Source organism: Acartia tonsa, chromosome 10, assembly GCF_053477335.1.
Source record: "Acartia tonsa isolate MP-2025a chromosome 10, ASM5347733v1, whole genome shotgun sequence".
Classification (NCBI taxonomy): domain Eukaryota; kingdom Metazoa; phylum Arthropoda; class Copepoda; order Calanoida; family Acartiidae; genus Acartia; species Acartia tonsa.
Genome location: NC_137269.1, coordinates 10,152,293 through 10,167,691, shown reverse-complemented (window position 1 = coordinate 10,167,691; position 15,399 = coordinate 10,152,293). Strand labels below are relative to the sequence as shown.

The 15,399-nt window shown below is 30.2% G+C and overlaps 2 protein-coding genes across 4 annotated transcripts in view; both read right to left on the bottom strand.

The window, feature by feature from the left end:
* The window catches only part of LOC145329363 (pyrroline-5-carboxylate reductase-like), a 400,948-nt gene that overhangs the window by 313,967 nt on the left and 71,582 nt on the right, over positions 1 to 15,399 (bottom strand). The window lies entirely within an intron of this gene.
* LOC145329359 (diuretic hormone receptor-like) overlaps positions 1 to 15,399 on the bottom strand; it is a 117,563-nt gene that overhangs the window by 67,987 nt on the left and 34,177 nt on the right. For 2 of the 3 annotated variants that reach the window (XM_080173433.1, XM_080173435.1), the window contains exons 2-5: positions 12,832 to 12,904; positions 11,879 to 12,118; positions 9,779 to 9,793; positions 157 to 222 (exon numbers count right to left, since the gene is read on the bottom strand). In XM_080173433.1, coding sequence (XP_080029559.1) covers positions 157 to 222; positions 9,779 to 9,793; positions 11,879 to 12,007 — 210 coding nt within the window. In that variant the 5' untranslated portion in view covers positions 12,008 to 12,118; positions 12,832 to 12,904. The remainder of the gene's footprint in view (positions 1 to 156; positions 223 to 9,778; positions 9,794 to 11,878; positions 12,119 to 12,831; positions 12,905 to 15,399) is intronic. The other variant, XM_080173434.1, reaches the window with a different exon arrangement.

Here is a 15,399-nt window from a genome sequence, read left to right as displayed (position 1 = left end):
CAAAACAGTAATAAACCTTCCCAGGACCTAAAAATCTATATTCATACCAAAAAGGTATAGGTTCGACCTCTTTCTGTTTTCCAAATGGCCTCTAGGAGCGTATCAGCTAATTACAAATTAGAACACTAAAACTTCTAGAACAGAAATAAATCTTACCCTGAAAAGATCTTTATGAGGTATGGTGTAATTGCTGATGTCAACACCTGCCCCCTCAGCCTCTTCCTACAACATCAAAATTATAATCAAATCTTCACATAAAACAATTACAGTAGAGCAGCTAATATTTGGGAGATATAATCTACATTATAGTATACTATCATCTAAACTAAATTATTACAGTTTTTTTTATAAAAATATTTCTAAGCAGTTTCTGTTTTCATTTTTTTAAATAGATAGCCAATTGACTTACTTTAAACTTAAAAATATATTCTAATATGGCTTAAAGACCGATTAATGTCCTCTGGATAAAAACCGGTTCCAAACTATACTGAAAAATCATGTTTTGTATTGTTCAAAACTGGAATGATTTTTACAATTTTCATTTTACTATCCGCGAAAAGCTGTCTATAATACGATGCGATAAAAAATATTCTACTTAAGAACATCTAGAGTAGAAATAAATTCAAAGTGATATTTATTTGAAGTACCAAACTTTGTTTATAGCTGCCCTCCTGTAACATAGAGAAATATTACTGTGTAAAGTACAACTCAAATTATATTGAACTAATTTTATTTTGACATTTTAGTTGTGTTAGATCTATTTCAGTTCATATTATCAAAATTATCATAAATAAAGCGAAAGTTAATTATCGAGCAATCAAAATACTAAAAATGCACAGCTAAATTTTTTATATTTAATTAGTCTAAAACTAGTGTTTAAACTTATGTAACCCCTCTAACAGTATGTTTTTTTAGCTGTGTATTTAGAGGATTTTATTCGCTTGATAAACCTAGCTTTAAATATCCTTTAAATCATTAAAATTTTCACTTTATTTCTAACTATTTTTGCATATTATTTATTTTAAAGTGTATAATAGAACCAAAATAGATTTAGATACCTAATTATAAATCTTTATTATTAATTTATTATTTCATTAAAAAGACTCGGGGTACATAAAGCAGGGGATAAGAAAAAGATTTCTTTGGTTTAGAGTCACATTTCATATTAGAATAATTTTTTTTAAATTAAACAATAATGACATCAATGTTATTACGTTTGTTTTAATACTTCATAACAGTATATTTTTAAAAATTCTTTTTTTAATCACATAAAACTAACATCTACGATTTTTCCCTATTTCTTTACAATTATGCGAAACCTAGCTATTGTTAAAAAAATAATCATTATAAATCTTATAACATACATGTTTTAATAAAATTTAAAGCTTTAAATGAGTAATTGAATATTAAAGTTTCAACAACTATCAAAGGGTTAACAATTAAAAACTTAAGTTTACAAACATGTTTGAAATTCCTAAACAAATAGATTTATGAAATTAAATTTTAAATAGTTCTATCCTATAGAATAATTATAGAACAAGGATGACAACATCCATAAAAGCGAAGCACTGAAACGGTAGGACAAACGGACATTAACACTTGTATAGTGTCAGAACTAAATAATCAGAATATAAATGTATAAGATTCGAAGCAAAATTGTAAGTAAAATTGTTGAAAAACTGCATGATACAGAATAATGTTTATGGACGTACTTACATTTTTAGGACTTGATTATATAGTTGCTTCGCTTATAATATTGTACTTTGTTGTCCCAGGATTCAGTATACCAAAAAGCAGATCAATCGGATTATTAGATCACATAAAAATTTGTTGTTCAAAAAGTAAATAAATCAACATGTTTATAATGGACGTACGGACATTCTGGTAATGATTATAGAGTTGCTATGCTTTCTAAATCGTACCTAACTACTACAGGAATCACCATGCAAAGTTTGAAATAAATAGGGCAATTCTAACATGCCTAAATTACGAAAAAAGCTATCCGTTACGGACGGACGGACCAACCCTAATCATAGAAAAGCTTCGCTTTTAAAAATGTTTTTGTTATAACGCTGCTACTCTATAGAAGAATATTTAGAAGTAGTTGGATTTTTATGACTTTTATTGAATATAGAATAGTTATTTCTCGTATTCATTCAAAACCAGCGGATTAGAACCGGTTCTCATCAATACGAAAAAAGTATGTCCAGCATTGTTTTGTATCCAGTTTTCTACGAATTCGGCATCTCGGGGCAAAAAAACTGTGTTTAAACTTTTAATTGTACATTTTATATCCGCCAAAAGCTGTTTATAACACGATGCGAGAAATAACTATTATATTACTGCCTAAACATTGAATGATAAAAAATCTACTATGACTCTTTAGCTAAAATATAAACTTAAATAAAGAAGAAGTGATCTATAGTGATTTATTGAAATTACCCTTTTTTTTGTCAAATATCTAAGAAGCAGAAATTCTTGATTAAGGGTACAAAGCTGAATTTCTAGGAAACATTACAAACAATTTTATAATTTGATCCTACATTTGTCAGAATTTTAGAACAGAGAAAATTCTTATAAATGCTGGTTTCAAGGAATCTCTTTATCTTGGTGACAGCTTCCCAGTAGTCCAAGAACGTACACGAGTTTGAAAAGTGTTAGACTAGCCACTAAAATACTGCTTCTAAAAACTAAATTATTAATCGGGTTTAAGAATACCATTGCATTGTACATTTTGGTAAATAAACATATTAACTCAAGAAAAACCATATGTACAGAATATTCGCTGTACAAAGTCAGACCCCAAATTTGCCTGCCATCCTTTAGTATGCATAAATAATTTTTTTTCATTCATAATTTGAAGTGAGGAATCCATAAAAAATAACGAGGAGATAGTGTTTGGTGCAGGGACGTCCAAAGGTGGGTAAAGGTGTGATCCCCCCCCCCCAACCCACCAAATAAAAAAAGCTTGGACGTCCTTTGTTTGGTGGTACTATCAGTAGTGCTATTCTATATCTAGTTGTTACTGTTTTTAGGTTTTGTTTGTTAGGGTAATTAAAGTAGGACAACTGTCATAATCGAGCAAGGGGCAAGGTTTAGGCAATAATGAGAAGGTACTTTTTAGGATGATGATTAATCTGTCTGATACCAAAACATTTTTTGTCCATCTTGATTGTTTATCATCCCTTTATATAAGGATATTTTAGTGAGGTTCGGCCTTTGCAGTTCAAGCTTAAAAAACAACATTAACTGAGCATGGTTATATTTAATTTTGCAATAAAAAATTAAATCTAAGCTTAGGTTTTTAAATAATTAAGTTCACATATACTTAATACTTAATCAAATTAATTATTTAATTTTGAAGTGAAATATAATACTAGAAAATTATTTTGTAATTAAAGATTGAAGATATTTACAAATTTGATGTTCATTTTTTTGCTGATTTAGTATTTTCCTTGAGTTAATTATCATTTTGAAATTTAATCTGAATTCAATACTATTGCAAATACAGTGTGTTTTTTTATGGGAACTTTTTTGAAAGCAATTTTACCCTACTTATAGTTATCAGAATTTAATGATTAATGGCTTATTTTCTTCGTTTTTTAATGCAATTTATGAAACAACAAAAAAATATTTTAGTGTTTTAATTAAAAAGTACAGTAAAATCTAAAATTCAAAACTTAGGTGACAACATCTAAAAATGGTTTTAGCGCATTTTTCTTGTGCTCAAATCTTCTACCCTTTGCAAGAAAAAAATTTGATTTTCAGTAGTCAACTTTAGGTGGCCAGTACTCCCTCCCTGATTGAGATATGGCCTTCAAACTTTAATATATACTTGTGCATGTCCCCAATAGTATCTGTATTGATTTTTGGCTCTATATCTCAACTTTGGAGCGTTTTGCAGCCATTCTTGCAAAAGGTAGAAGATTTGAACATAAGAAAAATGCGCTAAAACCATTTTTAGATGTTGACACCTAAGTTTTGAATTTTACATTTTACTGTACTTTTTAAACAAAACTGTAATATTTTTTTGTTGTTTCATAAATTGCATTAAAAAACGAAGAAAATAAGCCATTAATCATTAAATTCTGATAACTATAAATGGGGTAAAATTGCTTTCAAAAAAGTTCTCATAAAAAAAACACACTGTATTATTTGCTTGAATTACATTTATCTTTGTGTTTATGTTATTAAAATTTCTCCAATAATAGCAGAAATTATAACCTTGCGGGAGGACTTAACCATGTGGTTCCTAAACCTGCGAGGACCTAGCCCTACGAGGCTATACAAGACCCAAAAGATTAACTGAGGTTGACCTAAAATAATCAACAAACAAAAAAAATACTCCTCCCTCTTTTTTTCTGTATATTATCTCTCTTTTTTTTCTTTATTATGACAACTGAACATCTGCTTTATAACTCACTTTGATCGTTTGTCCATTCAATGTTTTTTTTTGCGCTTCTCAACTTGTAAATGTTGTCATATTCGGCAGTGAAGGGATACTAGTTTTCTTTCATTAAAATTGCACAAGTATCTAGAAGTGGGTTTGTCAGTTGATTTTAATATAGTTTGGCATTTGCTTTTTTTCATTTCATTGAATTTTAAAAATGTATGATTCTCAGAGTTTTGTTGTAACCCAGGGCCGGGGTCCAAAGACAATGGACGATAAATTGGAGTACAACGCAAATGATGAAAAACAAAATTTAAATTCTTGTTCAAAATTATTTGTTGAAAGGTTAGGATACTAATTAAACCAAATCAAATTCAAAATTACTATCAAAAGTTTTTAAGCTAACGAATTTTAGAATCTGTACATTTGTTAACGACCTTTATTGACTTTACAAAATGAGATTTATAGATTATTATGGCAAAAAAATCTTTAGTATAGTCTAGCCAACTTCTGTCCCCAACTGTCCAATAAAATAATATTCTCTATATGACATTTATATCATAATATTGGCTCATGAAATGTTATAAATATATTAGCAATATCATTAACCAGATATCATAACTTTTTTTTAGTAGCGAAGCTATTCTATGATTCACTTTGATTGTCTGTACGTCCATATCCTGTAACTCTAAAGGGGAAATGGGAATTTCTCGGCTTCTATTCAAGATATATTGCAATTTTTTTGCTAAAGTTCCTTTTACAAATGAGCGGTTTATTAGTCATGCTACCTTGTCCATATTCCCATCCAAAATGTTTTGTTTTTCGCTATAAATGAATTTTATCATCCTTGTTTACAACTCTTATGTTAAAGTCGTGAGTTGTTCTAAAAAAGTTTGAAGAATCTTCTCAAAAAATCAATTTATCTCTTTAAAAGAATCATTAAGTAGCTGGTGTACTATAAAAGTAAGTTTAACACAGGCCTTTCTGTTATATTCAATTTCTATCCTTATTTTTCAATAAAAAATGTATAAACATATACTTTTAAATTATATTAAATGAAAAATTTGATTACATGACATTTTTAACATGCAAGTTTGTCCTATATGGCTTAGCTTTCCTCACTGTGTATGTATGTATGTATGTATGTAAAGCAAGGTTTTCCTCTTAGACATTGTCACATATTGTAGTAGGCTACAAGTTCAATTATCATCAAATTTTTTAATATCTTTTAACTTTAATGGTAAAAATTGCATTATAGAGTTCTTTTAGTGCATGTTAGCTTTGGGTTATTTGATTGTAATGGTATTGTTCTTGACCAAATCTGACCTTTTTTTTCATTTGATTTACCCATTACTCCTTATATTGCAACTTAATTTTTTCCTGTCTGTTAAGTAGCGAAACTGCTCTATAATTTACTTTGTGTTTCCATAATTTTTTTCATGCTTTTTTGTTTATTTTGTGAAATTTGATTTTTTGCTTGGTATTGCCTTTTTCGTTCTTGTTATTGAATGCAGCGTAAATAAGTGCACACATGTGTTATATAAACAAGGACGAGTAATCCCTATGCAGAGAACTTCCGACGATTTCTCTCAAAGTGCTTTGTTGAGCCAAAAAAAACTCCCTCCAACCCCGCCTTTTTTTAAAAAAAGGTAAGAGGTATTTTTTTGTTTGTTTGTTTATAATTCAAGCTAAACATGAACTTTTTAGGAATTCACCAGCCTTTCTTGAATTTAGAAGTTTTTATCATGGTCAAAATATGATTTAATTTTTTTTTGTAAAAGAGAACCATTTTTGTTCAGTGGTTAGCAAGATCCTTTGGTACACACAGACATTCACACACTGCAAGACTCACAGACATCTTCTTACTTTTTTTGTAGGGATTAGATAGAAGATTTGTAGAGTTGCCACGCTTCTAAAAAAAGGTGTCTGAAAACATGTGAAAAAAACTTTTGTAAAGATTCTATTTACAAATATTGTAATCAATTATAATGTTATTATACATTTACTTTTTTTATAGTGCAGATACTTTATGAATAGGGCGTCTGTTCTGACTGAATATTCTTGTTTATTGTTAGATTTTAAAAAGATGGTTTATTCAAGTTAATGCTAAAATATCATATTTTAAATTTGTTGACAAAAACTATCTTAACAATTTTAGTTATATACCATTTTTTCTAAATAAGATTTACTGTTCCCGTTCTTGCGGCGCTTTTTTTGGAAATGATTATGCTAGTTTCAACTTGTACTAAAAAACACTTTTAAATAGACAATCAATTTCAAACAAACTATCATGATAAAAAAAGCAAGGTCTAAAAGCAGCTAAATCATTATGGATTTTTTTTCCTTCGCCTTCAACTAAATAATATATTTTAACTAAAGTGTAATCTGTATCTAAGATATAATACATGATAAAAGTGTGAAAAATTAAGTGAAAATATATAAAATGTGCTTTATTAAAATTTTAAATTATTATAGGGTGAAATATAAGAAAAAACAACAATTAATAAGTTACAAGCATTAATTATTGAAGCTGGCAAATATTTTTGTAAGTAGCTAATCTGTTGTTCTTTAATTAAACTGTAAAAAATCAGGCTGTCTCTTAAGGATTATTGTATTGTTCTAATTCTACACTTCTACAATTCTTTCCAAAACTTGTTATTGCTGTGATACTAATTGACTGAAAAAATTCTAAAAAGACTAAATAGTGAAAAAAACAATTTTTTAGTAAAAGTATCTACAATTTAATATATTGATTATTTACAACTATTTTAATATTGAATTATATTAGATTATGGAATTCTAGTTGCTAATCTCTAGGAGGCGATAGGGGAGGTCAGGAATATATCCCAAAATAATCTCAAGACGTTCACAAAGCTTCCCTAAAAGTAGAACCCATTCAGACCAACAATTTTCGGAGATTTACACTCTTGCTTGAGACAAAAATTTGTACATTGGCAGCCGCCAATAGATTAATATTTTACTTCTTTAAAAATTTGCAGCTAAACCCTCTAGAGGTCTCTAGAGGCACTTGAGAGAGGGTATGGAGAAATCGACCCCTATTTTAAATTTTAGTAAATAATTGCAAATTTAATATTATTTCTATAAACTAAAAAAAACACCTAAAATTACAAAATAATTATATCATTTTTACTGTTTTAAGTAATTTGTTATTTTACCCCTAAAATGAATAATTTTCATTGTAACGCAGCTACTCAGTATCTAAAGTGTTGTATTCTTACAACCTTTTGTCTGACTGTGCAAAAAAGGAATCTTTATTCTGTTAAGCGTAGTTTAAATTACTCATTGAAATATCATGTTTTTTATATATAAACCAAATGATGATTTGTTAAAATTAAACAATAAAACACTATGTATTGGACTTTAACATTTTTAATTTAAAAAAAGTGTAATATAACGTAATCTACGCTACTGTAGATATAAATGTCCTTGTAAATTCTATAAAAAGAGTTAAATAATCATTTTTAACTAGATTCATTTTAAACACATAACATGTAATCATTTAAAAGTGCTGATTTAAATATTTTAGATAACAAGAATGACAGCTCTAGAAACGCGTAGCAAAAAAACAGAATTTTTTTTGTTTTAATGGCTTTCAGAAAAAATATGTACACCGAAAAATATTTAAAATTCACCAGAAAATATTCCGAAAGGCAGTTTTTAGTGCTAAAAAAAAGGGGGAGGAAAGTTAAGTTTGATGATGTAAAGTGCAAAACCAATCCACCAAAGTTCACTGTATAGCCCTTTCAAAATTTTAACCTCTAAAAAGAATTTTTTAAGACTTTTTATATTTTATTAACTACGCATCTAAGAAACTGACAATTCTCTTTCAACTTATATATTGTACTGTGCTTCCATTAATAATAACATTGAATTAAATAATATTACCGTTTATGTACACAAGATTCATGCAAAAGAGGAAATTGAAAAAACTTTTATAAAAGATAACTCACTTCATGTATATGATAAATGCCTGCACTTTATTCGGTTGGGCAGATGATAAACATGTTTTTCTTTCAAAAAAAAAGTCTTAAAGGAAATCGAAGATTTAATAATTATGGCATTATCCTCTTAGAATTTTTTTTCAATTTTGAAAATTTTAGTACCCCCCCCTCCCCCCCCCCCCCCCGACAACGAGGAACAACTAATTTAGGTTAGGTTAGGTTTTAGGCTAGAGAGCCGAGCGCTGCGGCCAGAGTTCATAGTTCGCTTTGGGGGGTGGGGGGGGGGGGGGTACTCCAATTTTCAAAATTGAAAAAAAAAATTCTAAGAGGATAATACCATAATTATTTTTTGGAAGCCAGAAAAAGTGGCTCCACAGATTATGACGTCATACGATAGAATAGCCAATAAGAGGCCAGAATAAAGCAATGGTAAAATTTATGCTGGCCTCTCATTGGTTATTCTATTGCATGATGTCATAATCTGTGGAGCCACTTTTTCTAGCTTCATTTTTTGACTGGTTAAAAAGTAATTAACACTTCCTGGAATTTTTCATAAAAAATTTTTCTTATGAAATTTATTTTCTTGTCTACTTAACAAAGGAACATTTTTTCAGCTGCCCAACTTAAAAGTAATAACTTTTGCATTTTGCATAAATCTTGTATATAAACATGTAATATTTATCGTTTATAAACACCTAGTAATAATAGTTGGATACACGATATGGGCCAGAATAATTGGAGAGCTAGCGTACATTATCTTTTCATTTTATTTAAACAAGGATGACAACATCCTAAGTAACGAAGCACATTAAAAGTTAGTTGACTAACTGACAAATAGCCGATGTTAAGTTGTCATAAAAAAGAAAACTAAGAGAGAATATTAAAAAGGTAAAAGATAATCATAAAACCTTTAAAAATTAAGGTTTATGTCTTTTAAAGCATTGAACATTGGACGGACAAAACAATGTATAGACTAACTGCGCATAACTTATAGGAATGAATATTTCAGTTGTCCATCTTCAACAGCGTTACGGACTGACTGACTGACGGACAGACAAAGTTAATTATAGAGTAGCCTTGAGACTAATAATAGTACAATAGCTCTTCCAATGAACAGCACTCCATCCATGTATCCATCCATGTATCTAACCTTAGCTGGATCTTTAAATCATTTTAGTGGTGAGCCAGATCGGGGTGAGCCAACTTTCCACCAATGAGAGAACAGCATTTTATGAAATGCTGCGCTGTGATTGGCTGAAATTTTGCTCACCCCGATCTGGCTCACCACTAAAATGATCTAAAGATCCAGCTCTTGTGTTACAACCAACATTTACAACATAAAACAAAATTTAATAGGTTTAGTTAGAGAACATTGATTTAAAAACGTGAGGAGTGAAAATAATAGTAAAGTGTTATACACGGTTACCTGACTCATATAAAACTGAAAAAAGTCGTATTAATATCTAGTAATATATTTTTGTTTTTTAGCCTAAAAGATGAACTATTAGGATCTTATAAAATATATTCAAATTTTACAACAATTGAATGTTTTTTATAATACTGAAACTGTATTTATAAAATTTAAATAATTTCTGAATTTGCCGCCAATAAAAACCAATCATGTTTCCCCTATATAGTCTAAATACCAGCGTTTTATTGTACAGCGTCGTGGTTGGTTCATATTAGCGGCAAATTATAAGATGCAATAGTTTAACAAAGCCTAAATCGCCCTTTTGTAAGCAAAATCATTCTATTATTAAAATTGTAAACGTTCAGTACATTTTGCAATTTAGTGACTGTTTTATATATAAATTCTTGTTACTTTTCGGTCTAAAATTCTAAAAAATAACGCTTCTATGCAAGAATACATCCTAGTTTGAAATATTGAATGCTTATCCTTTGCCGTATCTTGTATAAATATTAGCTTATGTGCAGAAGGATAATAAAGGATAAGTGACACAAATATGGATATAAAAGATCTAGATACATACTAGCTAAATCAGCCAATAGGAAGAGAATACGGCCATATTATTGGTTAGAAAGTGTACATATTTAGGTAGAAAATGGGCATTTCATTTTTTCATTTCATAGAGTCAGCTATAAAAAGTAGGATTTCTTAGAAAAAAATTTGCTTGGTTAAATTATATCTTGTAAAAATTTCTTTGCTCTTAAACTGTAAAGCAAACGTCAGCTATGAATAGATAAATTTCTTAGGATAAAGCCAGCTTTTTGGAACTCATAAAAAAAGGCTCGTCTAAGTTTAACGGATTATGTTGCCAGATTGAACCTCTAGATCTTCTATTTCTATTTCTATGAATCTATGGTGGCATTTAAAGCTTTTCTGCAACGCAATACAAAAGTCACTCTGTAAACAATCAATTCATAATTCCATGTGTTTTTTAACCTTTTGTAATATACTAGCCGTTTCGCCCCTAGCCCCCAGATCTTTAAAAAAAGGGGGGAAATGGGGGGGGGGGGAGCGTAATTAGTAAACAACCCCCCTTTTATAATTTTAATTTAATAAAGAAATATTTTTTGGGGGGGAGGGGTATTTTTCATTTTTTGAGTGTCCCAACCCCCAGATATTAGCCTAAAACTAGCCTAAAACCCGTAGATATATTCCCTGAAGAGTAGAGCCCAGTTACTGAGATCTTAAGCTTCAGACAGACAACAGACAGACATCGTTCTACTTTGTATTATAGATATCAATAAGCATAAACATTTAAATATTATTCTTAAAAATCTACTTATAAGAAAAAGATACAAAAATTAATATTACAACCAAGGCTTTTTAAAAAATTTATAAAGACCTTAAAAATTTTCTTGTACTTTTCTATATACCATGCTTAGCGAATTGTTATTGTGAGTTTTTAATTGCAAAATACTAAATATATTTTTTATAACTTGATCTGGTATAGTTCACAATAAAATATTGCAAGAATCGAACCTTTCTTTAACTTTTGTCTTCTAGAAGCCAAATCATTGAGTGTTAGATTATCAGAGGCTTTCCCTAAAAGTGCCTTTCGAGCAATGAAACCACTCTCCTTATTTTTGAAATTAATTCAGAGCAACCTAACATGAGCAGAGAGAGCTTAGCTTATGAAAACAGTCATAAAAAGTTGAGTTTTTTCGCGCACTTTAGTTGACTGTGGGAAAACCGAATATATTAAATATTCTTGTTTATGTGTATGCAAGTTATTTGTTGTTTAACGATAAAATGAACGCTAAGTCATTTTGCTGCAAGCGGTCCTATGAAAGTTCAATGTTTTTAAGGAAATGCTAGATCTAAGCAAAATTTTACTATAGACTTACCAAATCTGAAAAGCTATTTTTATTTACAGTTGAAGTAAAGCTAAATAGTAGCTTCCCGAAGCAAAAGCAATCAATTTCGCCCAATCCCCCAAAACACACAATTACAGTATAAAAATCGTGCTGTCAAAAAAAGTGCTTCACATTTGTTCAATTATCAATTACTGCCAAAAAATAGTTAAAAAAACACAATTAAAGCTAAAAATGAAATCCTTACCGCGGTAAAACCTTCCAGCGCGTCCCAAACATAATCTGGATAAAATCCAAATCCCGGCCTGGGTTTCAGATCAGCTGATGCCCAGGCTTCGCGGGCTTTTTCCTCATCAAAATGGTCGTAAGACGACATTTCCGTGGCGACTTCCTACAGCCAGCTCAATCCGATTTTTAGCAATTGGAGAATTTGGATTTCACAATTTTTTAGAATTTCGAATATTCATCTCCATTTTTGTGGCTTCACCTAAAAAATACAAAATACTTGCATGTTCGAATATTTTTTTTATTTTCTTTTGATTCCGAAGAATAGAAACTGGTTCTAAGCCAAAAAAAAATATTTATCAAGGACATCAGGGCGGCCAACAAAAAGGATTAAACAATATAAAAGTGACAGGTTCTGTGGCCTCTGTCTGTGTGTACTGAAGGATCTTGCTAACCAATGAATTAATATGGTTTTCCTTAACAGTAAAACTTTTCATAGGTCCTGGGAAGGTTATTAATAATTTTAGGGGGAAGGTGGTTTACAAAACGCTCCGAAAAGGAATCGCCACTAGAAAAAGAAAGACCCCGCCCCAAAAAAAGGTTTAAAAGTGTTAGGTCACACCACACCCCACCTCAAGTGCCCCTAGAGGCCAATAGGACCAAATCCGCTTGTATATATTAGTTATTAAGTGTTATTTATATAGAAGCTATGCCACCTAAAAGATTTTCCTTGTTTATTTCTAAATATAAAAGCTTACAAATGGATGTAGAATATACGTGGATATCATGACAGGAGAAAAATTGTCGTCAATTCAGCATGCTATTTCCCCTGTCATTTATTTGTGGGACCATTACTCCAGTAGGAGGGGAGGGGATCGGTGAGCTCGTTATTTTAGCCCGCTATAAGGTTAATTTTATAAGAGAACATGAAAATCTAGTGTAAGATCCAAGTAATAATAAATCCATTAAGCTTACCTTTGAAATAATGCAATACTTGTGCTTGCTATCTCCCGCCTTCTGTCTATATTGTCTGTAAGATATCAGTGACCTGAAAATAACACAACAATAAATATCATCTCAAACTTTCAGCACAGAACTAATCATTTGGAACAAAGATTCTATTTGTAGGTAGGCTATATAAAAACAAGGATGACAACAGTCATAAGTAGCAGAGCACTTTAAAATCATAGACGGTTGAAGTGAGTTATAAGAATGGATATAGAATGTACGTGGTTATTATGACAGGGTAAAAATTGTCGTCAATTTAGGTTTCAAACAAGAACATCATATATTGATCAGTTTATTCATCCACAAAGAGGGGATTGGATTTGGTAATGGGGGTGGATGGAGGGTATCGCTAGTTTAGCACACGAAAATCTGGTGAAACATCCATGTAATTATAAATCCATTCTTGCAAGACGATCAGTTATCATAACAAAGAAATGGAAAAAGAGAAATCAACTCACAGAAAATTGCGAGACTTTTGAAGCGTGACCGACAGACAGACGGACAAAACAATGTACAGCTGTCTAACTTTACTAGTTCCTTAGAAAATCATATTTCCCAATAGCGTGACGGACTGACGGACAGACAACGTGAGTTATAGAGTAGCTTCGCTACTAATAAACTGTATTTTTATTTTTTTTGTAAAAGAGTAAACGATGTGTATCAATTTTGATTGGCAAAGGACTGTAAATTATACTGGTCCCCAAAAGATTTGTAAACACGATCTCTCATTATTTGGCTTAAAAACTTTCGAGTCTGGAATCTTGATTAGGTGTCCAAAGTTTTACAGCAACCATTTTCATTTTGTTCATTTGTTCTTGTGCTAATATTAGAGGTCAAATTTTTGTTTTGTTAAAAGAACTATGAATTTTCCAAATTCTAAATTTGTCACTAAAATTTTTGAATGAGACATGCGAATGTTTGATTTCAATGGGAAATAATTTTTTTTTAAAAATTGTACTTTCTCCTATAAGATGTCATAATAAGACAAGTTTGAAATGTTCATTACTTCTGACTCAACTTTTAAACTTGTTTATTTGACAATTTCTGACACTTATCCCAGCTTTTTCATATGACAAATAACTTAACCTTTGAAACTTGCACGGACAAACAGACAGACGGACAGACAAACAAACTATATTTTTTGTTTTTGTTTGTTTGAGTTGCCTTTCAGTCTGGGTATATGCCTCACTAATATTATCTATAATTAGGAATGTATAAACTTAAAAAAAAACAATCTTAAAGCTTTTAAGCATTTTTCCCTTTAAAATGCCAATTCCCAAATCTATTTTTACTAATGTCCTAACTATGAAACCACTCATTTTCAAACTAAATTACTCTGGAAAAAGTTATACTTATCTAAGTTATCCTTTGTGATTTTAAACTCATGTATACTTAGATACACGCTTTAGCGAAATATACGTGTTTAAAAGTAACAGGATGTTTATCTGTCTGTACTTTAAGATCTCTCTAAATGCTGGATCTATATACAGTGAATTTAGGTCTTTTAGGTCTAGAGAAGGTTCATAACTATTTTGTGGGAAGATACTTCAACCCTCCCAAGAGAAGTTGACCTTAGAAAAAATAACCCTAAAAAAATTTTGTTACATTTTCCTTTTAAAAATATAATCTAAAATTCACTTAATTGCCCCTAAAGGCTTCTAGGGGCGTATCCGCTAGTTATAAATATTGTACAGAAAATTATATTGTATCATGGTGTAAAGTAAAACCTCGGAGCCTTATCCATTATCTGGTAATGTCAGCCAACTTATCATAACAGTCTTCCATATGATCCTTAAAACTTTTCTTCCAAGCGGCTTCGTCCTTATCCTATAGGGCTTATCACTACAGTTATACCCCCTAAACCTCACACCCCATTGATTTTAAGGAGGGGAGTGTTAAAAATCATAATAAAAATTTAAATTTTTCAGTCTTTTTTAAAACCAAAATTTGTTTGTTTGACTTTTGTAATAAAAAAACAATGAGCCAATCCTTTCCACCCCATGTAAACGCCATTAAGTTAAGATATCCCAAATTGCATATACATAAATATAGACAGTCAAAGTTTACTATTCTTAGTAATAAGTAGATTTATTACCCTAGGTGGACAATCAGGCAATATAATCCATCAATCTTAAAAAAAAGATTTAAAGCAGACGAATAACTTGTTTATAATTAGTCCTTTAGACTCAATCATATCAAGTTAGCGATGATTTCCCTAACAATGCTTCTACTAATAAAATCAAGTAAACTTCTTAAATAATTGAAATAAAAATACTAGCTTTTTGTACAAAAATATGTACACGGTCTAACCAATAATACGTTCAGATTGATCTTTCAATGTCAATTTAAGTAGTAAAAGGGATGTATATTTTCTATATTTCTTGCAAAGAATTAGAATATAACTAGAAAATGCTCGGTATATCTGAGTTATAATTTTAAAAGTACATAACTAAAGTTTTATTTTTGTTTTTAAAGCGAAGCAGAACCTAGTATTACTGTCGGACTGATTATGACGTAAGAAAAAAAATTAGCCAA